Consider the following 27,032-nt stretch of genomic DNA (forward strand, 5'->3'; position numbering starts at 1 on the left):
ACTTACTTAATTATGCACTTTTTCAATCAGAGTTATCTTTCCGTGACCCGCAAATTGTATTTTTAACTGGTTTGCTTCACGTCAACTATCTTTTAGGCTAATACTTTTTCTAACGGCGCCAGCTTCTTTAAAGCTTTATTGAGCTATACAATCAGTTGTCTTTTATTTTCTGAGGAGATTTTCTGACCTGGGTAATGTATAAAGTTTGATACTTTAGTAGGCTAGTAGTAGATGCATTCATTGCATGTCAAGAAATGTGTTATTTATTTTTTTCCAAAACAGAGTTGTGGTTCAGTATGTGTAGGCCTACCATCCGTTATAGTGGGAATAACCATACTTTTACTTCGACAAGATATTTTTAACCTTGCTTGATGCTTTTTTTTAATAAAAAGATGAATGAGCAATTAATATTATATTTTTAGTAACACTACGTCAAAACATGGCTGCCCACTACCTGTCTCCTATGCAAGTCAGAAAAGGAGTGACGTAGGAGCGAGTCTGACGTATTAGAGCAGGTTATCCAGTCTACGATTGATGATTCAGTATTGTGTCCAATCTCGCGCCAAATGGTCCGGGAAAGATAACTCACAATACCGAGTGAGAAAGACGAGATAGTACAGTCCCTTGTTAAGTGATCGGCTGTTGTTATCTACTGGTATAAGATATTATGGTACCGTACGGTACGGACGGCCTGCCGTTGTTACCAGTAGTATAAGGATTTTGTTACTAACATTCCTTATAGTAGTGGGTAACATTGCTGGATCGGGTGCAGCAGCATGCCACGACTCATGACAGCTCAGATAAACCAGGCGCATGGAAGACTTGACGCTGGCCACACTGCCCAAGTCGTTGCCAATCACTTCCAGGTCAATGTTCTGACCATCTACAGGCTTCAGCAACGCTTTCGGGCCACCAACACCACGGATGATCGCCCCCGAACTGGTAGACCAAGGGTTACCACAAGGCGACAAGACCGCCATGTTGTGCGACAGCACGTGCAGAATCCCTTCACAGAGGCATCTCAGACAGTGCGCAGACAGTGGGAACATACGGAAGACCCATCAGTACTGATACACCAGAGAGAACATCCATTGCCGTAGACCAATTAATCACTAATTAATGTGTCAACATACTGTTCACAAAAAATTGCTTTGATCCATTTAGTAAGTCGTTTTCTAGAATGATTTGAATAAAGTGCCTCTCTGATTTTGAAATCGTACTGACAGGGTTTTTTGGGGTTTTTTTTTTGTTTTTTTGCTGTTTAGTATATTTCACATTTATTACAAAACAATTTAACTAGAAATATTGATAATATGTACATATAACCCCACACACTCCCTGTTCAGAAAAGTAGGATGTTAAATCCCAGTTCTTATTCCTTTTAACCCAATTGGCAATGGACGTTCCCTGCTAATATTAAAAGGTTCAAACACGAAACCAGTGACCGGTAATTGACCACAATAAAACCAGATGGTAAATGTAGTCTATGGAGTGTTTGCAAGAAATTGTGGACAGGGATCTAAAGCGATCAGTTGTACATAAAAATAATTTTACATTGAGCCTGTGGATACCTTTAAAATATTTCAAATAACTTTTAAACTAATAATGCTAATTTAGAAGGTCTTGTAGCATTTTACACACTAGGCCTAATCATTCATGTTGTTTTAATTACAAACCAGTGGATTGAACAGGCTAGCGCTGGCGACTTTTCAGCTGTTCGACCTAGATAACTACTGACAAACTCGGTTCGGTTCCCATTATTAAAACAGACATTACTATTTTGTATAATGTATTTCATATTTTCATCTGTAACACTAATAAATGTTACTTTACACGGAAAATGGTGATTATAACTTGAAAGCCCCAACTCACACAAAATCTCCACCATTATGATTTTCTATACAAGAAGTAAAATGTAGCCATTGCGCATGTAACTAACTTTCAACTTTCGAGGCGAGAGTCGCCGTTAAGCCAGAGCGACGAAAAGGTCGCGGATTTTTTTGGGCGACTTTTTCGTAGCGCTGGCTTAACGGCGACTCTCGTGTTGTGAAAGTTGAGGGTCGCCGTGCCTTTTTCGTCGTACTGGGGGAGGGGAGGTTGTTGTTGTTTTTTTTTTTTGGGGGGGGGGGGGGGTATATCATTGTTTAAACGGCAAAATGTAAGAAAGGTCATTGGCTTAATTTTCAGCCCTTTTGAAATAAAGTAATTGTTATTATTATTATTATAACATTTAGGATATTATTGCCCTGCGTTGTATAATCCATACATTACGAGTTATGTAGAACCTAGATAGGCCTATAGACTGTACAATACATACATAATAAGTATGATTAAACTTCGAACTGTCCGTCTACTGGAAAATAACTCCGCTAGTATGTCATTCATGAATTAAACGCTGGGTTCCCATATAAAATTAAAACAAAACAAAAATCGTTGTAATGATCGTGCGAACACGTGACATACCGGCAATCAATAACGACTACATGATGACGTGACATTTTCTACTGTCTACTTGAAAGCAGACTAGAATATTCTGTATAATAAGGTACGTAGCCTATTTTGTGCTTCATATGATCTTTTGGTTACAAATGTACACATATTCGGTTATTAGTTATTCGACTTCATGTTGACCAGTCTAAATGTAAATGATTTATTAGGGGCTTTTTTTTTTTAAATGAACCTTTTAATTTATATGACATTGTGTTGTGTATAATGTTATGACTGTTGGGGGTTTAATCCTACCGTTATAAATATTATGCAAATCAATAATTATTGTGATTATTAAATATAATAAGCCTAGGGTTTGACAGTTACTGCCACTGGTAATATATTAATATAAATCGAAGATAAATGCAATACACCCAAGGAACATTGGGGATTAAGTTACGGACAAACAGTTTATAAAATGTAATAAATATTACAAAATTTCCTTTTAAATATACAATGTTTTATCTGTGCATAGGGAAACTTACAATCGTTCTCACAGTTATATCCTTCTTGGCATGAATTATTGATCCCAGATACCCCCCTGTTCCACCTAAAGCTTTTTATTATATGGGATACGCTAACTAATTATATTAACGACGTCCAAGCATGCAATATGGTCCAAAATTAGTAATCGTTGTGGCACAAGTACCTATTGGAATCATTGAGAATTTACTCCGAGTTAAAATGGTTCTTAAAATGATCTGAACTTGCACGGTTGCATTTGGTAATTATAGTATTTATGGGATGGAGTCCAAAACACACCTGATAACTGATTTAATAAATCAGAATAGTATTATTTTGGGGGTAGTTATTTTTCCATGTCTGGAGAGAGGATGGGACAGTAGGTTGGGGTGAGTGGGTGTTGGGGGTGGGGGGCTCCATACCTCCTATCCGATTAATATCAGCTGAAGTCTTTTAAAAGTACCTTTACTATGTAATTTTTTGAAAATCTTGTATTCACCACTCTTAACTGCACCGTGCTTATTTTATGGGCATTTGTTAAAACAAGGATAGTGACATTTGGTTTACTGTGATATATATATCGAACCATCAAACTAAACTCGTCAGACTAAACCAATTGAAAGATTATCTACTTCAACAAAATTATCCAATTAAACTGATTCTGGAGGCAAACAAAAAGCCCTTTCCCTTGATCAGACCAAATTAAGGGAACCTTAAATTTACCAAAATGTTCCAACTAATAGGGAAATAGCGTTAGTTGCAAACTTCAACCCATCACAAGAGATAGGTAAATAAATATATGACAAACACCGCCATATTCTTCAAAATAGTGTAAAAATTAGCCAAATTATTAATCAGACCTCAATAATTATTAACAGTCTTAACCGCATATTTTACGAACAATGTTGACATCTTCCAAATTTGATTTCATATCTTCGACCCCCACAGTTTCTCAGTGTAATGATAATCGATGTTTAACATGTAATGATGTTATCGAAGGGTCGTCATTTCACTGTCACAAATCATCAAATATTTACAGTCAAACAAAATATGAATTGTAAATCAAATAATGTAGTTTATTTGATGATATGTGCAGGTTGTAATGGTAGATACATAGGGATAACATAATTGCAATTAAGTAGACGAATGAACCTCCATTGTTCTCAAATTAAAAACGCAGAAAAGAGAACTATTCCTTTAAGCGAACATCTAGATCACTGTAGCGGAGGTAAATACACCGTTTTCCCTATGTATAAATTAAATGTAGCAAACCAAGCGCTATTAGAAATAAAAGAAGCATGTTTATACGAAAATATAATCCCGAACTTAATATTAAAGTCTAACTGTTGTCAGAGGCGTAGCCGTGAAATATTGGGGGGTGGTCCGCAACCCTAACCCTAACCCATTTTTTAAAACCCCTAAAAAATATAAACAAACACCATGTGGCCATGCTGTCTACCAAGACACCGCGTGCAAAAGCATTATGGTTACGTTGCTGGCTGAGCGGGCGATAAATATTTGGTTTAGGCGGTAATGTTTTTGGGTACCTACCTGCGATTCACTCTGATAAGTGGCAGAAAAAAATTAACAAAATATTACTGACAGGCTAATTAGACACAATTTTATGGAACACAGGTACTTTTCACGTCACACATGTTTCCAGGATGATTATCTCTGTGTTTTATTTTAGCAGTATAAACCATATTGGGATATGTACAGGTTTTATACAGATAGAATCTTAACTAATCCTAATAATTATTGTAAATAAATAGGAGTTTGGGCCTACAATGTAAATTTTTTTTTTTTTTTTTGGGGGGGGGGGGGTGCCCAAGTATATTAAGCCCCCCCCCCCCCAGAAAAACATATTTATTGTATAAAATATATTTCATTGCATGTGTATATTTTATTGTATATTTAATGATTTAATTTATGTCAGAATGAAGTAAAGTGGTGAATTTTTTACCTGGACGTATTTTCTATTTATTTATTTATGTATTTATCTACCGTAAACATAGAAGTACTTATACTTTATTTACTTTAACATAGATATATATATATATATATATATATATATATATATATATATATATGCGTAAATTTGATTTCAAGGAAGGTTATTTAATCTCCCTTTTAAAAATAATTTCTAAAACATTTATTGCTTGCTTTTAAAAAAGTATGTGTACTAGTACTACTCTTTACAAAATCATTATATATATGTTTAGACGTATGACTAATATAGTGCTGGACGGGCAATTTGTTAGTGCTTCGGAATCGATATAGTAAGTAGTGTAAGACGGGGCGCTAGCATTAAAAATGAAAACATTCATGTCCTTCAGTGAGAATAAATTCATTTCCCTAAACAATATCAGTATTATAATATTTGTATACTCATGTTATTTCCCCTTCGTGTGGGTGTCAATGATTATAATAGTAAACATCCTTTTGATATTTTGTGACCTATTAGAGGCACGGGTCTGTTAAATAGCAGAAGTAGAGCTTGATACAACCTAGAAAGACTTCATGTAATTCAGAGCCTGATAAGTCATCTAATACAACCTGTGGATAATTCACTTCAGATGGCGGGGATGGAGTAGATTTGGTGGGGCATCTATATGTCTGCTAAAGACAGTATTTTTATATATAAACGACTGATAACTGGGTGAAATTTTCACTCAGTGGAATTCATAGCTGCTATGGGTAAGTCTTTATTATCAGTGAGAAGGTTATCCCAGAATAATTCTCGGCATTTGTAATAGGATGACCTAGATATAATTTACAACTACGTGTGTTTTGTATATTTGATCAAGGATTATTCGAGTTTTCTGGAATGTATACAACAATGTTTTATTCAGCCATTATTTACAGGAAATGTGTAATTATACACCCTGTAATACAAACGGAACGTGAAATATTTACTGGGTTAGTGTTATAGTCTATAATTGGAAACTATGTTGCCTGTTCGTATAATTTATGCATTCAATATGGCGATAGATTCAGCTGGACTGGAAATAAAGAATGTTTTTAAATTTGTTTTTTTTTTCTATTTAATACATATAGTTTTAGAAATCTGTTAAAGTTCATGGTGGATGCCATAAAAAAGAAATTCACGTTATTAGATTTTAGGCTTTGCTCTTGAGTTGACATTTATTGACAAATTACTTTGCGTAAAATTGGTCAAGGGGAAGTAAGCTATATATAGTGTAAAAAGGTGTGAAAACATTTAATAGGTGTAAAAATATATACACCCCTTCATATCTCTTGTGAAGTATACCGGCATGGTTGTAACCAAATCTGAATTGTCTTTAATAATTAAAAGTTAATTGTCATCCATACTACGAGAGAGAGATACGTTGGCTCTGTGATGAAGGCTCTGACTAACTATAACTAGGTCACTTGTTTCGATCCTGGCAACGACCAAGAAATTTCCCCAGGAATTTTCAGCGTGGATTCTGATTTTCAGTGGTGCAGGACAGAGAGCCTATATCCTGTATGTCCGTCTGCAATAGCTCGGTTGGGACAGAAAAGTAGGACGTTAAACCTAATTTCATTTTGTTTGACGGGATGAAAAAACAAAGTCCTGTGTAGTTGTCGGTTGGTGCACGTAAAGGAACTCTTGGCAGTTTGTAGGTAGAAATACCGCTATCTGGTCTTTAAAACCCATTTCATTTCATGAAACATTTATTCAAATGACATAGATGATGAATACATACATTGTCAAAAAGCAAGGATTCCAAAACAAGCCAAGGGTTTATATTAATTTGTCTCCTTATTTAATAAATATACTACAAATACAATTATGATATGTACACTTCATATACAAAATAAATTTAGCAGTACAATATTTTATACTTGCTATTAATCGTGCATATAAGTAAATTTGATAATTTGTGTCATTTCTAATGCATTGCCATTTCATAACATGCTTGCATTGTATGATGTTTTGAAGACGTCAGATGTATATAGTTACCAAGAAAGTAATTGATTCAAGTAATATTTTACTATGTTTATTGGAGTCTTCAGTTTTGAATCCAAGGATTTGTGGGGGAACTAGGATAGACAAGTAACTTGGAGACATTTTATTCACCATTTTGTAAAACAGAGTGGAGTTGGTTTATGGCGATATGGTCTAATTCAAGCGAAATGAACCCAGGTTCTTTATATAATAGATTATGAGAAATAAATCTCACTAATCCAGTGATCGTTCTCAGGGCATCAAGATTTAAGTTTTCAAGTACATTGTACAGTACTTTTGTTTTTAGTACAGTTATTCCACGGTGTCTGTGATTCTCCTAAAACTGTGAATGGCGAACACAAAAAATAGGAATAATGACTTGATGATCGAGATTCCTCTATTCCTTGCATATTTTTTATTCTGCTGTAAATATTAGAACTTATGGAAACTCCACAACGAAACGAAGAAATGCCATTTGCTGATAATACCAGAAGGCATATGTTTTAAATGCCATTTAAAGACATGTCTTATATTCACTTAATTCATTAAATATTCGCGTATATGTGTTAATAATTCTACACTGATGAAATAATAATTATTGTCCCCCGCCTTTCGAAGAAAGCAGGGGACTATTAAAATGGGTTCGTCCGTCTGTCTGTCTGTCTGTCCGTCTGTCTGTCTGTCCGTCACACTTTTTGGGACACAATAACTCTCTTCCTAATTGAGCTAGAATGTTCAAACTTGGTGTATGTGTTTATTAGGTCAATGCCTTGATGGAGTTCGAAGATGAGCATTTTCCGCTTAGGGTAAGCAGAGATAAGCAATTTGATTGGTTGATGCTTTGGGACACGATAACTCTCTTCCTAATTGGGCTAGAATGTTCAAACTTGGTGTATGTGTTGATTAGGTCAATGCCTTGATGGAGTTCGAAGATGAGCATTTTCCGCTTAGGGTAAGCAGAGATAAGCAATTTGATTGGTTGATGCTTTGGGACACGATAACTTTTAATTGAGCTAGAATGTTCAAACTTGGTGTATGTGTTTATTAGGTCAATGCCTTGATGGAGTTCGAAGATGAGCATTTTCCGCTTAGGGTAAGCAGAGATAAGCAATTTGATTGGTTGATACTTTGGGGCACGATAACTCTCTTCCTAATTGAGCTAGAATGTTCAAACTTGGTGTATGTGTTGATTAGGTCAATGCCTTGATGGAGTTCGAAGATGAGCATTTTCCGCTTAGGGTAAGCAGAGATAAGTAATTTGATTGGTTGATGCTTTGGGACACGATAACTTTAGTTCTAATTAAGTGAGATTGATGAAACTTGGTGTATAGTTTCATTACAGTAATACCTTGACTAAGTTTGATAATGAGCATTTTCTGCTCAGGGTAAGCAGAGCGATACGCAATTTGATTTTTATATGTGTCCTCTAATTATTTTCCTATTTCGGCGGGGGACATCAGCCTCACTGTTGGCTTGTTATTTACAGTTTTTCGACTAAAATTAGATTTCAAGATAATTTAATCTCTCAGTTCTCTCTTAACTTAAATATGAATGGGCAGATTTGTCTGAATTATTGCATACTTTGTAATGTAGACATGATGATACGTCAGTTTGTGGGCCCCACTTTGGAGATCCTGCTGCAGTTACGCCAACGATACGTCGATTCATCAGTCATTCACCTTGCTGCCATGCTTTTTCTGGCTTCTCGAAATCGGTAGAATTCCCATTACACTTGGATAAAATCCCACAACATATTGTATGCAAAACTTTAGTATTGTGAACCAATCTTCAGAATTACTTTATTTCTTCCTGTAGTATTCTATAGCATTCTATAGAATCCAACAAAATTCTATAGGAATCTACACTATTTGTACAGAACTTGACTAAGGATTATACTGACGATGAGGTCACATTAATCATCATATATCACTTTGTCAGCCAGAAAAATTGGTTAAATGAAGATGCAATGCAGATGTGATACCCATTTCTCATGACAGCAGACATTTTGTCATCCATTTCCATGGCAAATTTGAATTCTTCAACATCAGAAACTACCAGAACCATGAAAATTGCAAAAAAACGACAGATTTTTGTCTACTTCTTGTAACAATATGATTATAGATGGGACTATTGCCGAACAAAAGTCCATCTTTCCTAGTTTGATTCATTAAGCATATTTTTAACTGAAAACAGATTAATGTGAAGGAAGATAAGATTTTCTAAAAAGGGTGTGCACGAAATAATAAAATTTCCAAAGACAGATTAATTATGATGCTGTTGTTTAACATTTTCATGTTATGAACTCTATGGGTTGTCAAATCTCTGTACAACCCCGGTAAGTGAGCTACCGACCCTGGTAATAAATTCGGCAATTTGTAACCATAGAATAACCGCCAAGGTATCAGGAGTAAAGTAAAAGCCCACCACATGAGTCCCATCAGTCTGAAGAGTTCAGTACAAACGAAACTATTCACTGACACCCGGGATAACCAAATCTTCATAGCCATTTTACATTAAGTTATAAAGAAGTAGTAATACTGTGTATATGTGTTTAGATATTTGTGTCAATTTCTACATGTAGGTCCCAAATATTAGCGATTTAGCTCCTTTAAGCACAGACATTCCAAATATATTGATATTTGGGATTGTTTGTTATAGGTACTGTTGTACAGTCATTCAATTAAAACTATAGTCCTTTTAGGATATTTAACCCTTTAGCACATGGTACATGTACATATTACATGTAACTACCCCAGTTCATTGAAGAAAATTAGAGAAAAGTGATCGATTAATACAGGTACATCACTAGACATACCGAAACAGTCTAAAGTTGCTGTTCCTTAAACCACCTCAAACCATCCAAGATATGTGAAAATATTTTTCAAATTGACTAGTAAATGTTTCTCCTTGTGGGCCCCTATGAGTGTTTTGATGAAAATTTATCTGTATAGAATAATCAGTTCATAGTTCATATAATAAATTAATGGACCTTGACATTTAATATTTAATTCTCTAGAGGAACTGCACCCTGCCTGAGTATTTCCGATAATTACTGCCAGAGTTATGGCCCTTGATCACTTTGAAAAGTCTTGTGGATGCTCTAGAGGCTGTAAAATACATGGGTAGAAATTTGTTTGCAATAGTTTGATTCCATTGGCCTGTACTGTGGCCCTTGATCACTTTGGAATATCTTGTAATCGCACTAGAAGCTAAAGTTAATATCCGATTGACTTTAAATTTATACACAGTGTTTAAGGTCATGAGACGAAGAATCCCATTGATTTTTCAATGTTTTCCGATAAGTTAATTTCTGATTGACTTTAAACTTATACACAGTGTTTAAGGTCATGAGACACAGAATTCTATTCATTTTCAACGATATCTGATAATTACTGCCAGTATTAAAGCCCTTCTGTGAAATATCTTGTGGACGCTCTAGAGGCTAAATTGTTTAAGGTCATGAGCCAAACAATCAAAACAAATTTTAATGTTTTCTAATAATTATTTCATGGGTTATTACTCGTAATCAGGTTTTCATGTGTTGTAAATGTTCTCGACAACACTTGTTGACTGCTCGGACGACTTAGCTGCTGTGGGCTTATGTTTCATTGCCTGGCAACCTATTTTTATCCCTATCTTTATTATATGACATCAGTTGTCTTGTCAATTTCTAATATCGTAATTCAAGCATGAATCAGGGCTGGCCACGAATAAATTGATGACGAGCAGATGACTGCTCACGCAAATTTAGGTTTATCCCTAAAAGATCTCGGCTGCTTTCGATATTGGCACATATCGGATCGAAACTTCATGGATTATGGCCCCTGTTTGTACAAAAAATCACATTTTTAGCTTGTGGACCTTATAGAGGTCACAATTTTTATCCGATTTTGTTGAAACTTGACATGTAAGTTTATAACGCAAAGATCTCAGTTCCTTTCGATATTCGCGCATATCGGACCGTAATTTCCTGAATTATGGCCCTTGATTGTACGAAAAATCTTGTTTTAAGCTTGTGGACCCTATAGAGGTCATAATTTTATACCGATTTAAAAAAACGTATTATTATATCCCCGTTACACCCTAAGGAAGGTTGAGTTCGAATTTCGTGAAAATCGGACGAAAATTGCTGGACAAAATGGCCGCCGTTTGTACGCGAATAGTGTAAAAATATGGTACATGTAAATAAAGGTTGTGGACCCTGTATAGGTCACAATATTAATTCGATTTTGATGAAACTTGAGAGGTATGTTTATAACCTAAAGATCATGGTTCCTTTCGATATTTGCGCATATCGGATAGTAACTTCCTGAATTATGGCCCCTGATTGTATGCAAAATCGCCTTCTTTCGCTTATGGTTATTATATCACAATTACACCCTAAGTAAGGTTGAGTTCGAATTTCGTGAAAATCGGCCCAAAATTGGCGGACAAAATGTCGCCGTTTGTACGCAAATAGTGTAAAAATATGGTAAATCAAGGTGGACCCTGTATGGGTCACAATTTTAATTCGATTTTGATGAAACTTGAAATGCATGTTTATAACCTAAAGATCTTCTTTTGATATTGTCGCATATCGGATTTTAACTTCCTGAATTATGGCCCCTGATTATACGAAAAATCGTGTTTTTAGCTTGTGGACCCTATAGAGGTCATAATTTTTATCCGATTTAAAAAAACGTATTATTATATCCCCGTTACACCCTAAGGAAGGTTGAATTCGAATTTCATGAAAATCGGACCAAAATTGCTGGACAAAATGGCCGCCGTTTGTAAGCGAATAGTGTAAAAATATGGTACATGTAAATAAAGGTTGTGGACCCTGTATAGGTCACAATGTTAATTCGATTTTGATGAAACTTGAGAGGCATGTTTATAACCTAAAGATCATGGTTCCTTTCGATATTTGCGCACAACGGATAGTAACTTCCTGAATTATGGCCCCTGATTGTACGCAAAATCGCCTTTTTTAGCTTGTGGTCCTTCTGGAGGTCACAATTATTATCCAATTTAAAAAGAACGTTTGATTATATCACCGTAATGAAGGTTGAGTTCGAATTTCGAGAAAATCGGGCCAAAATTGCCAGACAAAATGGCTGCCGCTTGTACGCGAACAGTGTAAAAATATGGTATATCAAGGTTGTGGGCCCTATAGACGTCGCAATTTTAATTCGATTTTGATGAAACTTGAAATGCATGTTTATAACCAAAAGATCTTGGTTCCTTTCGATATTGTCGCATATCGAATCGTAACTTCCTGAATTATGGCTCTGATTATACGCAAAATCGCCTTTTTTTAGCTTGTGGTCCCTCTGACGGTCACAGTTATTATCTGATTTTAAAAAACGTTTGAATATATCACTGTGACACCATAATAAAGGTTGAGTTCAAATTTCCTGAAAATCAAACCAAAACTGCCGGACTAAATGGCCGCCGCTTGTACGCAAAAGGTGTAAAAATATGGTATATCAAGGTTGTGGACCCTGTAGAGGTAACAATTTTAATCCGATTTTGATGAAACTTGAAATGCATGTTTATAACCCAAAGATCTTGGTTCCTTTCGATATTTGTGCATATTGAATTGTAACTTCATGAATTATGGCCCTTGATTGTAGGAAAAATCACTTTCTTTTTAGCTTGTTCTCTATCCATCTCTCAAAAATGTGGGTGTATCCTGCCTGGCAGTCGCTGGTTAAATAAATAATGACAAAGCTGTTTATAGTTTGTAATATATGTTTTTTCAATTCTTTATTACAAAACAACAAAATAAACGATTGAGCAACAATTCAACAATAAATACAGGACGGTTATTCTATCATTAATTGAATTCTTTAGTTAAATACTAAGAGTTGGCACTATAACAAAACATAATCAAAAACATATATTATAAAGCAAAAAAAGAATTACTAGAATCATAGACTGAGCAAGACAAAATAGTAATATTTAATACAGGACGGATATTCTAATTCTATTAATAACATAATGTACAGGACGGAAAATATATCCCATGCTCCATATTTCAGCAGAATATAGTAATGCAATTTTTATTTTTAATATGATTTGTCTAAGTGTAAATAAATTTACAAGTTTTTTTCTGATTTTAGTTTGATTCTCCATCAGAATCAGAAACTTCAGAAGAACTACAACTTAAAGAGTCAGAGTCGACATCTAAATCTTTTATGTTGTAGTCTTTATCAAGAAAAAGCTGATTTTTGGGACTACTACATTCTTTTCCAACAGAAGACCTATTGTCTAAAACACATACTTGTCGTTTCCTTTTCGGACATATTCCACCGTGCTGGATCTATAAACCCCATAGCAACGAAGATATCACTATCAAAAGATTCAAACCTCTTAATATATGCTTCATTCAGTTTTGTAATAACAATATGCTTAATTTTATTATAAGCATTTAATGCCTTATCTACATTTTCGTAACAGGTTATCAAAAAGAACCACATTTTGATTAGCTTTTTGAAACCTTCCCTGCGATTGTATTGAAACCTGGTTCCATGAATTTTGCTCAATTTATAATAGGGAAGATCGCTTGCTATACATGCAGTTTGAGCTCTCCTTTTAATTTACCAGAGTTTTTTAAAAGTTTATAGTTAGCTAAATAAAACTCATCCACCTCCTTGAGTTCTGCACTTTTCAAAAAGGCATCTTTAGCAGCTAGTTCAGCATGATGGGCAACACAGTGTATTGTCAATAGCCATGGCCTGTCATTGGTGAATCGTGTAAAAACACCATTGTATTTTCCTGTAATGCTGATACACTTATCCTGATATGTCGAGCCATCTAATTTTTATACGCCCACATTGAAATGTGGTCGTATATTGTTGTCGCCCCCGTCCGTCCGGCGTCCACAATTGCTTGTGGACGCTCTATAGGCTAAAGTTAATATCCGATTGACTTTAAATTTATACACAGTGTTCAGGGTCATGAGACGAAGAAGCCTATTGATTTTCAGCAATTTTCGATAATTACTGTTGGAGCTATGGCCCTTGATCACATCAAAAAATCTTGTGGACACTCTAGAGGTCAAAGTTAATATTCGATTAACTTTAAATTTATACACAGTGTTTAAGGTCATGAGACAAAGAAGCCTATTGATTTTCAACGATTTTCGATAATTACTGCCAGAGTTATAGCCCTTGATCACTGCAAAAAATCTTGTGGACACTCTAGAGGTCAAAGTTAATATCCGATTAACTTTAAATTTATACACAGTGTATAAGGTCATGAGACGAAGAAGCCTATAGATTTTCAGCGATTTCCGATAAATACTGCCAGAGTGATGGCCCTTGATAACTTTGAAAAATCTTGTGGACTCTCTAGAGGCTAAAGTTAATATCCGATTGACTTTAAATGTATACACAGTGTTTAAGGTCATGAGACGAAGAAACCTATTGATTTTCAGTGATTTCCGATAATTACTGCCTTGATCACTTTGAAAAATCGTGTGGACGCTCTAGAGGCCAAAGTTAATATCTGATTGGCTTTAAATTGATACAGTGTTTAAGGTCATGAGACGAAGAAGCCTATTGATTTTCAGCGATTTCTGATAATTTTTGCCAGAGTTATGGACCTTGATCACTTTGAAAATTCTTGTGGACGGTCTAGAGGCTAAAGTTAATATCCGATTGACTTTAAATTTATATACAGTGTTGAAGACCATGAGACGAAGAAGCCTAGTGATTTTCAGCGATTTCCGATAATTTTTGTCAGAGTTATGGCCCTTGATCACTTTGAAAAATCTTGTGGACACTCTAGAGGCTAAAGTTAATATCTGATTGACTTTAAATTTATACACAGTGTTTAAGATCTTGAGACGAACAAGTATATTGATTTTCAAGAATCTTTATGACTTGAACAGTCATGATGTTAACATGATGTTAAAAGTTTTGTATACTAAACGTAAGCATGGGGCAGAACTTGATAAAAACCAAACAAATTCTAATGATTTTCTGATAATTACTTAATGAGTTGTTACTCTTAATCATATTTTAATGTCTTATAAATGTTTCATTACCGAAAAAAGTAAAAATATGTGACAACTCTTGTTGACTGCCTGGACGATATAGCTGCTGTGGGCATATGTTTCGTTGCCTGGCAACCTATCTTATTTTTTGAAGAAATGTGTCATCGATGGCGGTTTTAATAGATTCAGCATCTCCTCTGCCATGCGCTGCCAATTCCTCAAGACCAACACAGTAATAGCAAGGAAGGCCTTCACTCCCTAGTACTAGTTCCAAATCACCTCCTGTTTTTTTGGGCAGGCTACCATCATTTAAAATGCTGAATGCACATGCACTAAGCCTGACAATTTCAGACACTTTGTCTTGAATACTTTCAGCTATAATTTGTGTCATAACAGCACATAGTTTATTGTTTTGTTTACCCTTCAAAAGTTGAACACCATTTTTATACGCCCACATTTAAATGTGGTCGTATATTGTCGTCGGCCATGTCTGTCCGTCCGTCCGTCCGTTCGGCTGTCCGGCGTCCACAAGCAATTGTGGACGCTCTAGAGGCTAAAGTTAATATCCGATTGACTTTAAATTTATACACAGTGTTTAAGATCATGAGACGAAGAATCCTATTGATTTTCACCGATTTTCGATAATTACTGCCAGAGTTATGGCCCTTAATCACTTTGAAAAATCTTGTGGATGCTCTAGAGGCCAAAGTTAATATCCGATTGACCTTAAATTTATACACAGTGTTTAGGATTATGAGACGGAGAATCCTATTGATTTTCAACAATTTCCGATAATTACTGCCAAAGTTATGGCCCTTGATCACTTTGCAAAATCTTGTGACGCTCTAAAGGCTAAAGTTATCATCCGATTGACTTCAGATTGATACACAGAGTTTAAGATCTTGAGAGGAACAAGTATATTGATTTTCAATGAATTTTTATGACTTGGAACAGCTAAATCCATGATATTAAAAGTTTTGTATACAAAACGTTAGCATGGGGTAGAAGTTTATAAAAACCAAACAAATTCTAATGGTTTTCTCAGTTGTTGCTCTTAATCAGATTTTAGTGTATTATAAATGTTTCATTACCGAAAAAAGTAAAATATGCGACAACTCTTGTTGACTGCCCGGACGATTTAGCTGCTGTGGGCATATGTTTCGTTGCCTGGCAACCTATCTTCTTTTTGTATGTTGACAATGTATGGAAAGTCAACAAAAGGTTTTCCATGCACAACTATATTATATGCTGTATTAAAAAGTTTTGAATAGGCTTCCACAGAAGAAGATTTCATTGTTGCATCTATTCTGGGTTGGTCACTTGACGTTGGCTTGGCACTATCACTTGTTGAACTTGTTTGCATTTTATCATAATCAGCTGCTAGTTTGTGTGCTCTACCAGAAAGATGCCTATTTAAATTGAATTTTTTAATGTAACTGGTTCCTATTACATAGTTCATGATATCATTCGACACCTGTCCTTTTGTTGCCATTGTTTTAAGAAAATTGCTATTCCTGGCACAGAGTTTGCAGTAAACATGTGTGACCATCGCTTTCTGTTTTTGACAGTCATACTCTTCTTTAAAACCAATTTCCGTATGGATTTCTTCACCCCACGACATAAATGTGGATAGGGCAATCGGGTTTCCTTTGGCCATTATTAGCTCAGATTGAAAATTATACGACTGCACAATAGAGAGAGAGAGAGAGAGAGAGAAATGGGGTTTAACGTCCACTTGACACAAACTAGGTCATTTCGGGACTAACATGGTTTAATTTTATTTCAATAATACGCTTGCGCATAGGGGTCTTTAGCAGTGGGAGGAAACCGGAGGACCCGGAGAAAACCCACGAGGTTGGACAGGTGACCCTACTCCTTGTCACGTACAACCGGGGAATCGAAACCACGCCAGTCGACTCAATGACACACTTTATGATACAGCGCGCACGCTAACCATTCAGCCATCCAACCCCCCGCACAATGGAATAGAAACCGAAGTTCTGATAAAATAAGAAATACCGATAAATATTAGTTTGAAATGTGTTCATTTAGCGTGAATGCCAAATGCCGGATGTAAACATTCTTTACTTTAGACTCGATTATCACACGTTTTTTACTGGTGTTCGTAGGAAAACCAGTTATGACGTTCAGGTCTAAAGTGTATTTTTAGTAACACGACTTGACCTGAGTGGGGAGTAACTTCATTAGCCAATCAAATTTATGGAGGAAATGCCGCGTGCAGCTGGGTGAATCTCAGTTTGACAAACAAATTTATGACAATATTGACATTGTTGGGTTAGTTTCGGCAATAAACTTGTCAATATTTTGATTATTTTTACAGCTTTTTCTTAAAGTTTGCGCGAGCAACGAACAGCTCGCGTAAATGTAGATTTACGCAAGCACAGCGCGAGCAACTGCTCGCGTCTCGTGGCAAGCCCTGATGAATCCAGGGTTCTGTGTGTATCGGGAGCGAGGCAGTGGCATAGCGTGAAGGGGACCTCCAGGGTGGTTGCCCTGCACACAAATTTTTAGAGGGCACCAATCTTCAAATAAAATTTCACATTGATCACATAGACAACCCACACAATTTTTTCAAACACAAAAAAAAATGTGAATGTGGAAAATCAGGATTTATGGTGCAGACATGATGCATGAAATGTGGCATTTAAAAAGGTAGGGTCAGTACAGCTCTGGCACGATGACATGCTACTAGCTTTCTGTACTGGTGTTACTCTGAGGGACCCATTTTGGATTGTCATTGCTGACACTGTTTGTCTCCAGGCTGTATACTTGATGTTGGACAATTACTGACTTTTGATTTTTATATGTCCACATTGAAATGTGGTCGTATATTGCCGTCGCCCCAGTCCGTCCGTCCGTCCGTCCAGTGTCCACCATTGCTTGTGGGCGCTCTAGAGGCTAAAGTTAATATCAGATTGACTTTAAATTAATACACATTGTTTAAGGTCATGAGACAAAGACGCCTATTGATTTTCAGCGATTTCCGATAATTACTGCCAGAGTTATGGCCCTTGATCACTTTGAAAAATCTTGTGGACGCTCTAGAGCGTAAAGTCAATAGATCTCCAGGCACACCTGTGTGCCGCGGCACACTTGTTGAGAATCACTGCTCTAGAGGCTAAAGTTAATATCCGATTGACCTTAAATTTAAACACAGTGTTTAAGGTCATGAGATGCAGAAGCCCAGTGACTTTCAATGATTTCCGATAATTACTAGCAGAGTTATGACTCGTGATCACTTTGAAAAATCTTGTAGATGCTCTAGAGACCAAAGTTATCATGTGGTTGACTTTAGATTGATACACAGAGTTTAAGGTCTTGAGATGAACAAAAATATTGATTTTCAATGATTTTTGATAATTTTAACGTCTAAATCCATGATATTAAATGTTTTGTATACTAAACGTTTGCATAGGGCAGAACTAAAAGCCAAACAAATTCCAATGATTCTCTGATAATTACTTAATGAGTTGTTACTCTTAATCAGATTTTTATACCCCCACATTTTCATGTGGACGTATATTGTCGTCGCCCCTGATTGTACGAAAACAATGTAAGTTTATAACCCAAAGATCTCGGTTTTGATATTCGTGCATATCGGAACGTAACTTCCTGAATTATCGCCCCTGATTGTACGAAAAATCGCGTTTTTAGCTTGTGGACCCTATAGAGGTCATAATTTTTGTCTGATTTAAAAAACCGTATTATTATATCACCGTTACACCCTAAGGACGACTGTGTTCGAAATTCGTGAAAATCAGCCCAAAACTGACAGACAAAATGGCCGCTCTTCGTTCTCAAATAGCATAAAAATATGGTATAACAAGGTTGTGGACTCGATAGAGGTCACAATTTTTATCTGATTTTGATGAAACTTGAAATGTAAGTTTATAACCCAAAGATCTCGGTTCCTTTCAATATTCGTACGTATCGAATTGTAATTTCCTTAAATATGTCCCTTGATTGCAGGAAAAATCACTTTCTTTCCATCTGTCGAAAATGTGGGCGTATCGTGCCTGGCAGCCGCTGGTAGAAAAAATATGCGACAACTCTTGTTGACTGCTCGGACGACTAAGCTGCTGTGGGCGTATGTTTCGTTGCCTGGCAACCAACTTTACACCTTGTGCAACTATGTTTCACTGTAATAAGTAAAGTTGTTATGGTCAATGTGGGTTGTTGTTAATTTACTTGTCAGTAAATGTTCAGCTGCGTCAAATCAGTGGTTTGTTTTCATTGAGCTTCATTACATATACTATTCAAAAAAAGTAGGGGATATTTGATTTTTAAGTGTTATTAAAGTCACCTAATGAAACTGACGAAGAAACAAATGACAAAATGAAATGAAGTTCACATTCATCGATTTATTGCAAATGATCGTTAGACTAAGTAAGGCACAGACTGACCATTATAAGTGTAAAATGATACCCGGGGTCAAACAGCAAAGTTACCACAGCATCACAACCAAGTCAGTAACGGGTAAATCCTCCTCTGTTTGCCAAACAAGCATTGATCCGACGTGGCATACTCCTAATGAGACGTCTAAGGTCATTTTGGTCCAGATTGTCCCATTCCTGTTGCAACGCAGCAGCAAGTTCTTGGACATTGGCAGGACGTTGTTGACGTTGACGTAACCTCTGTCCAAGCATGTCCCAGACATGCTCGATGGGGGAGAGGTCGGGACTCAGTGCTGGCCAAGGTAATGTGGTGATGTTCTGTTGTTGGAGGTAACCTGTAACGATCCTGGCCCTGTGACATCTTGCGTTGTCATCCAGGAAGATGAAACGGCGGCCATGACATCGTGCGAACGGCACAACATGGACTGCCAAGATGTTGTCCCGGTAGTACTGGCCTGTTACACGCCCTGCAACAACATGTAAAGCCGTTCTTCCAGCAACAGTGATGCCTCCCCACACCATAACAGAACCACCCCCAAATCGATCATGTCTGATGACGTTAACGTCTTGGAAGTGCTCGTTTCGACGACGCCACACCCTCCTATGTCTGTCCAAAAAATCAACAGTGAACCTTGACTCATCTGAAAACATCCCAGTGTTGACGATCCCTACACCAACGACGTCTTGCCTGAATGTGATGATCTCTCAAACAAGGGATCACGCGAGGACGTCGGGCGCGAAGATGACCCCTATGCAGTCGATTCCGAATCGTCTGGCCACTCACTCTCACACCAGTGTCTGTTTGAAGACGAGCGCTGATCTGATTTGCTGTGATGACCTGATTTCTCAAGGCCAAGGTACGGATAAATCGATCCTGGGCTTGAGTTGTCGCCCTTGGTCGACCTGAGCGTGGTCTGTCCTGTACAGATTGTGTATCACGGTATCTGGACCATAGCCTGCTTATGACAGACTGAGAAACATTCATCGTCCGCGCCACAACCGCCTGTGTTGTGCCGATCTGTAGCATGCCAAGGGCACGTAACCTTTCATTTTGGGTAAGCCGACGCATATCAAAATTTGTTTTCTGGTCACTAAAACAATTAAACTGATGTTTCCACCCTGGAATTCAATGCCACAATGACTGTAACATTCAAAGTCAGAGTCGTGCAAATCTTGGGTTGGACCCCCATGATGATCCCAAGCATCACCTGCATTCCATGCGGTAGCTATTGGTGCGTTTGGGCGTCACATGTAACTGGAAATGTTTCTTCTGTTAGGTTCTATAGTGACTTTTTTCGTAGTCATTTGCATATTTTAGTATTATGCCCCCAAAATCAAATATCCCCTACTTTTTTTGAATAGTATATATTCAAATTTTAATGGTTTAAAACCACAAATTTAGAAGTAACATGCATTGAAATAAGCATTTTAGCATACACTTTACAAGGTTAAGAGTTTTGAATTCCGATCCATATTCTGCCCTTTCTTTGATCTGCCCTTGCCCTAATTGTAACATTTGGTCACCCAGTCTGTAAAGTTGAAAGGTTAGCTGCCCATGTGACCATTTTTTTTTTGTATTTATAGGGCAGAAGAATGGTAAATTAGATATAAGAAATGGTCAGGATGGAAGAGAAACAGTGGATGTAGATCCTACTTCTGGAGAACCATTACCCTCCTCCTCATCACACCCAACAGATACAGTATCAACTGTAGAAGCTACTCCTAAATCATCTAAAACAATTCCTGCAAAGCAATCCAAACAGAAGTCTGGACCAGAAGAGGTAATAATGGAAAAGAAGACCAAGTCCAAATTGTCGACTTCACCTAAAGTTTCGGAAGAGACATTTACTCCAATGGCTAAAAATCTGCCTCATGCCACATCCACACCAGTAGCAAATGGAGTCTGTGAAACAAATGCTCCAACAAATTTATCAGGTGAGAAATTTTCCTTACGATGGTACAGGTACATGTAGATCTACCGCAGTGAGCCATGGTGTCTCGATGCGTTAGGTGCTAGCTCATCAACAATAATTTATGGGTGTTTAATCCTAGTGTTGGCTTTTGCCTGTCTTTATTATACTGGTTGGTGCAGAACATTAGGAAATTAAACCCCAATTTCCTACAGAAGATGTTTCCTTTGTAATGCCAAAGTGAAAAAAATGGAAATAAAAAATTGAAAACTTATCTATAAAGAATAAAAATCATATATCACAGAGCCGTGAACCAATGTTGTAATGAAGGCGCTCTATGAATTAATTATTACATAAATAACCTTTTTACTTACTAATCATTGAATATACATATAAACCACATCTTGTAATATGCACCTTTGTGTATATATATAAACCACATCTTGTACTATACACCAGTAAATATACATATAACTAGATTTGCATGGCAGTGCTGAATCGGCTTTCAGGCAACAGACCCGAAGGAAGCATACGGAAGTCCATTCACTGGGCTATCGAACGATACTTTAGCTCTTTTGATCTGGTAATATCCAACGGTGAAATCGTGTTTTTGTCAAAAATCTTCATCTTTTTGCATTTTTTTCAAAATATCAGATTTTTTTTCGACTACTTCCGTTTTTATACGCCCACATTTAAATGTGGTCGTATATTGTCGTCACCCCCGTCTGTCCGTTGGTCCGTCCGTCTGTCGGTCCGTAGTCCACAATTGCTTGTGGACGCTCTAGAGGCTAAAGTTAATATCCGATTGACTTTAAATTTATACACAGTGTTTCAGGTCTTGAGACGAAGAAGCCTATTGATTTTCAGCGATTTCTGATAATTACTGCCAGAGTTATGGCCCTTGATCACTTCAAAAAATCTTGTGGACGCTCTAGAAGCCAAAGTTAATATCCGATTGATCTTAAATTTATACACAGTGTTTAAGGTCATGAGACGAAGAAGCCTATTGATTTTCAGCGATTTCCGATAATTACTGCCAGAGTTATGGCCCTTCATCACTTCAAAAAATCTTGTGGACGCTCTAAAGGCCAAAGTTAATATCCGATTGATTTTAAATTTATACACAGTGTTTAAGGTCATGAGACGAAGAAGTTTATTCATTTACAGCGATTTTCGATAATTACTGCCAGAGTTATGGCCCATGATCACTTCAAAAAATCTTGTAAATGCTCCAGAGGCTAAAGTTAATATCCGATTGACTTTAAATTGATACAGAGTATTTGAGGTCATGAGACGAAGAATCCTATTGATTTTCAACGATTTCCGATAATTACTGCCAAAGTTATGACCCTTGATCACTTTTAAAAACCTTGTGACCCTCTAGAAGCTAAAGTTATCATCCGATTGACTTCAGATTCATACACAGAGTGTAAGGTCTTGAGACAAACAAGTATATTGATTTTCAATGAATTTTTATGACTTGAACAGCTAAATCCATGATGTTAAAAGTTTCCTATACTAAATGTTAGCATGGGGCAAAACTTTATAAAAACCAAACAAATTCTAATGGTTTTCTGATAATTACTTAATGAGTTGTTACTCTTAATCAGATTTTAATGTTTCATTACCGAAAAAAGTAAAAATATGTGACAACTCTTGTTGACTGCCTGGACGAGTTAGCTGCTGTGGGCGTATGTTTCGTTGCCTGGCAACCTATCTTTCAATTTATAACTTTTTTTTTGAAAATCTGTTAAAATAAACAAATAATAGAGCATTTTCCAAAATTTCACAATTTTTCGACTTTTTTTTTCAATTTTCAGTCCCTTTTTTTATCCTATTCCAGACATTTCTAATTCTTATTGGATGGTTTGATGCAAAAGACTACTGAAAGTACTCTCGATAGAGAAAGTTTAAGAAAAATCCTTGGAGCAGTTTTCGGGATAAAGGCGTCCAAAAACGCTCCAAATCAGAAAATACTTGATTTTCGGCATGCCATAGTTTGCTGCCTGGTCATAATATCCGTATGAATTGGGTATCATACGACAGTCCAATCATCGTGCCACCCAACGATACATTAGTTTGTTTAATCCGTTGAAATTGGACGGAGAAATCCTATTTTTCCCAAAAGCACCCATTTTTTGCTTTTTTTTCAAAATATCGAGCATTATTTCGACTACTTCCGGTTTAGGGATCATTGTTGAAATTGCTTTATCCAACGGTCTGATCATATGGCTTTGTGCTGCAGGGGTTTCAGAAAGATTGATTGATGCTTTCAAAAAAATATAAGGGTTGGAAAATGGGTGGAAAATTCGAAAACATTTGAAAAATAAAGGGCAATAACTCTGAATGAAACTTATATTACTGGAATCGGATGGACATCAGATATCCCAAAATGTAGGTCAAATTTGAAAATTTTGAAAAATAACAAAAATTGTTTCGAAAACAACGTGTTTTCAATTTTCGACTGACAGAAGTCATAGACGAATGTTTGAAATTGAAACATGTGAGATAGCCATTATCTCGGAAAAGATTCGGAGTTTCCGAAAATGTCATTTGTTTGAAAATAGGTAAAGAATGGACGAAATCACGGCCGATTTTCAATTCCGGGAAAAAGTACAAAGTTCGGTCACTTCCGGTATGCGCAGAAGTTTCAAAAATAGTTTATCCAGTGTAGCCACCACATGGTTTCCCGATAGAAAACTTGGTTCCAGATCAATATCTGTTTCAGATCATGGCAAAATAGGCTCCCGCGGAAAAAAATAAAAAATAACTAGATCTGCAAGCAGCACTGAACCGGCTTTCAGGAATCAGACAGGAAGTTTGTCATACAATAGCCCATTCATCGAGCTACCAAACGATACTTTGGATGTTTTGATGCGGTCACACCCGACAGTGAAATCACGATTTTTGCAAGAGCATCGATTTTTACTGGGTTTTTTTTTAAATATCGAATATTTTTTCGACTACTTCCTGTTTACGGATCATTGTACCAGAAGTTTCAGAAAGATCCATTCGACAGTTTTTAAAAGAAAGGAAAATTAGAAGATATTTAACAATATTTAGCAAATAATTGGTAGTCTGATACCAATGTGTTATCTACCTTATACCATTAGAAGAATATATAAGAAGATTGTGGCCCTTTTTGGACCATTTATACTATATATAGGCTTTTAAATTTGGATTCACACCCTAGACCACCGTTAGGACTCTATGTAACAGAAGTTTAAGAAAGAAAAAAGAGAAGTTTTCGGGATGAAAGCCTCTGAATAGTCCCCAAAAATGAAAATACTAGATTTTCAGCGTCCCATTATATATTGCCTAACCAGCCAATTTTTACCATTTAGATGTCATACGATCGTCCATTGTTCGGGCTATTCAATGACACTTTAGTTGTTTTGAAATCTTACGTAGTAATCACTTTTTTCGCAAGATCACCATTTTTTTTTACTTTTTATGTTTTTTTTTCTCAAAATATAGGATATTTTTTCGACTACTTCCGGTTTTTGGACCATTGTCGTTACCCTAAACATATGTCACTTCCGGTACCAATGAAACCATTAAACAGGTTTCCACATAAGCATTGCACACATAAAAAAAAATGGACGCCGAATCAACCAAATCCATCAATATCAATTCATTTTATACATTTGTTACATGCAAGTGTACTTCCGGTGATAATGAAAAGGTTCAATTAGTTTTATGAAATCAATATTGGCATAAGGCATCACATCATGAAACTTTTATGTAAATCAAATAATAATTGCCACTTTTATAGACCAAAAACCTTGAAAGTGACTTGTATAAAACCGTCTATTTCTCTGCAACTGTACAATGTTAGAAACCATTTTCTGGTATCTGTATAATCGTAGGGGTTCAATCGATTTGTTGATTGGAATCAAATATCATAATTTTAAAAACATTACAAATCAGACTCATTTGAATAAACTATCCGTTTTGAAGGCTAAAAATACAGTTTTTGCCAAAATGACGTTAAATCCGGTGATAATGAAAATCTTAAATTACTTGTATGAAATTGCAAATGGCATTAGGTATCCCACAGTGAAAATTGTATGAAAATTGAATAATAATTGACACTTTTATGGACCAAAAACCTTGAAAAGTGACCTGTTGAAAATCGCCTATTTCTCCGCAACTGAACAAGTTAGAAACAATTTTGTGAAATCTATATGACCATATGAATTTTATTAATATGTGAATGTAAACCAAAAGTTAAAATTATTAATAGATATTAAATAATTCTTGGTTGAAAAAAATATTGATTTTAAAAGTTAAAAATGCATTTTTTGACAAAATGGCATCTCTTCTGGTATCAATTTTAAATTGTAATCGATTTGATACGACGCATACTTGCTTTTTGAATCAAATGGTGTCACTTTTGTGAAAATCCAATAATAATTGACTATTTTACAGACAAAATAACGAAAACAGTGACTTATGCAAAATTGCCCATTTCTAGGTAACTGCTTATATTACAAACTAATTTTAACATATATTTTCCTCATATGGATTATAACTACAAGTTTTAAAAAGTTACGTAGAAATATTTTAAAATCTGAAAAGCCTTAATGGGTTGTAAATAGGTCAATTTTAACCTTTTTTCACCTCTTAATCGAATTTGCTCGAAAATGAAATCGAAATTAAAATAACCGAGCCCAACATTTTGTGCGCCTTTAAAGGGCACACTCTTTTAGTTAAACCAGATTTGAAAAAATTAAATTTGCTTTCGAAAAGTGGTACCTAACTGTCAAAATAGTAGTTTTTGGTAAAATTACGCCACTTCCAGTGCAGACAGATAACTCTATCGGTAACAATAAAAATGGCAATTGAGACAACGGAGCATATGAACTTTGTTTTATACAAATCGAACAATAAATAATTAATCTAGGACTGAAAAACTGAATTAGCCAATGGCGGCCAAGGAAAATTACCGAGACAAAAAAAAAAAATCAGATTTTTGCTCTAGTCAGATGACTCGTTAATTTTGTGTAAAACACGACTAAAAAATATTTATAAATTAAAAAGTTTTTTGTAAAAAATTTAATTTTCAAATTTCGAACGACAAAAGCCATAGATGAATTTTCGAAATTGAAAAATGTGAGATAGCCATTGTCTCGGAAAAGATTCAGGGTTTCCAAAAATGCGAATTATTTTAACACTAGGGACCGGGTAGACTGGACAACCTGCTCTAAATGACGTCAGGCTGGTTCCTACGTCACTGCGCAAGTCAGAAAAGGAGTGACGTAGGAGCGAGTCTGACGTATTAGAGCAGGTTATCCAGTCTACGGACCGGGTATCGTCCAGACTTGACGAAAAAAGGAAAGAAACTAAGCTTATCGTCAAGAATTTAATTACACGTATCCAGCTAATAGATTGCCGTCAAGAATGTGTTAAATGCCGTCAAGATTCACCAAAAACCGCCCAGTTTGTGCTACCGTGTAGATTAAGAAACACCGTTTACTTTTGACAACGATCGTCTGCTTTACGACCGTCCAGTTTCTCTGGATGTTTTTTTAGAAATGGACACTACCATTTAGATTTGAAAGGGGTTTAGTTTTTAGACAAGGCGTTTATTTTCCCGGACGTTGGCAAGAAATGAACAGAGTATTTAATTATTTAAGGCGTTTAGATTTTATGTCAAATTACCACTTTACTGAGAGCCGTCTAGTAATTACGGGTGAGTAGTAATGCAATGCCGTTTACTTTTAATTAGTTTGCCCAGTGTCATCTAGAAAACTTAAGGCGTTTGTTTTTGTGTGAAATATTTAATTTCTGTCTCCCAATTTTAGAAACTATGTTCAGATTTA

At 36.1% G+C, this 27,032-nt stretch overlaps 1 protein-coding gene across 3 annotated transcripts in view; it reads left to right on the forward strand.

Moving 5' to 3' along the window:
- Positions 1 to 2,392: 2,392 nt before the first annotated feature.
- Positions 2,393 to 27,032, forward strand: part of LOC126816708 (uncharacterized) — a 339,811-nt gene continuing 315,171 nt past the window's right edge. Inside the window, exons 1-2 of one of the 3 annotated variants that reach the window (XM_050543456.1) lie at positions 2,393 to 2,545; positions 20,882 to 21,232. In XM_050543456.1, coding sequence (XP_050399413.1) covers positions 21,085 to 21,232 — 148 coding nt within the window. In that variant the 5' untranslated portion in view covers positions 2,393 to 2,545; positions 20,882 to 21,084. Of the gene's footprint in view, positions 2,546 to 5,398; positions 5,647 to 6,452; positions 6,474 to 20,881; positions 21,233 to 27,032 lie in introns of those variants that run through there. The other 2 variants (XM_050543454.2, XM_056099895.1) reach the window with 2 other exon arrangements.

This window comes from Patella vulgata, chromosome 3 (assembly GCF_932274485.2).
Source record: "Patella vulgata chromosome 3, xgPatVulg1.2, whole genome shotgun sequence".
NCBI lineage: Eukaryota > Metazoa > Mollusca > Gastropoda > Patellidae > Patella > Patella vulgata.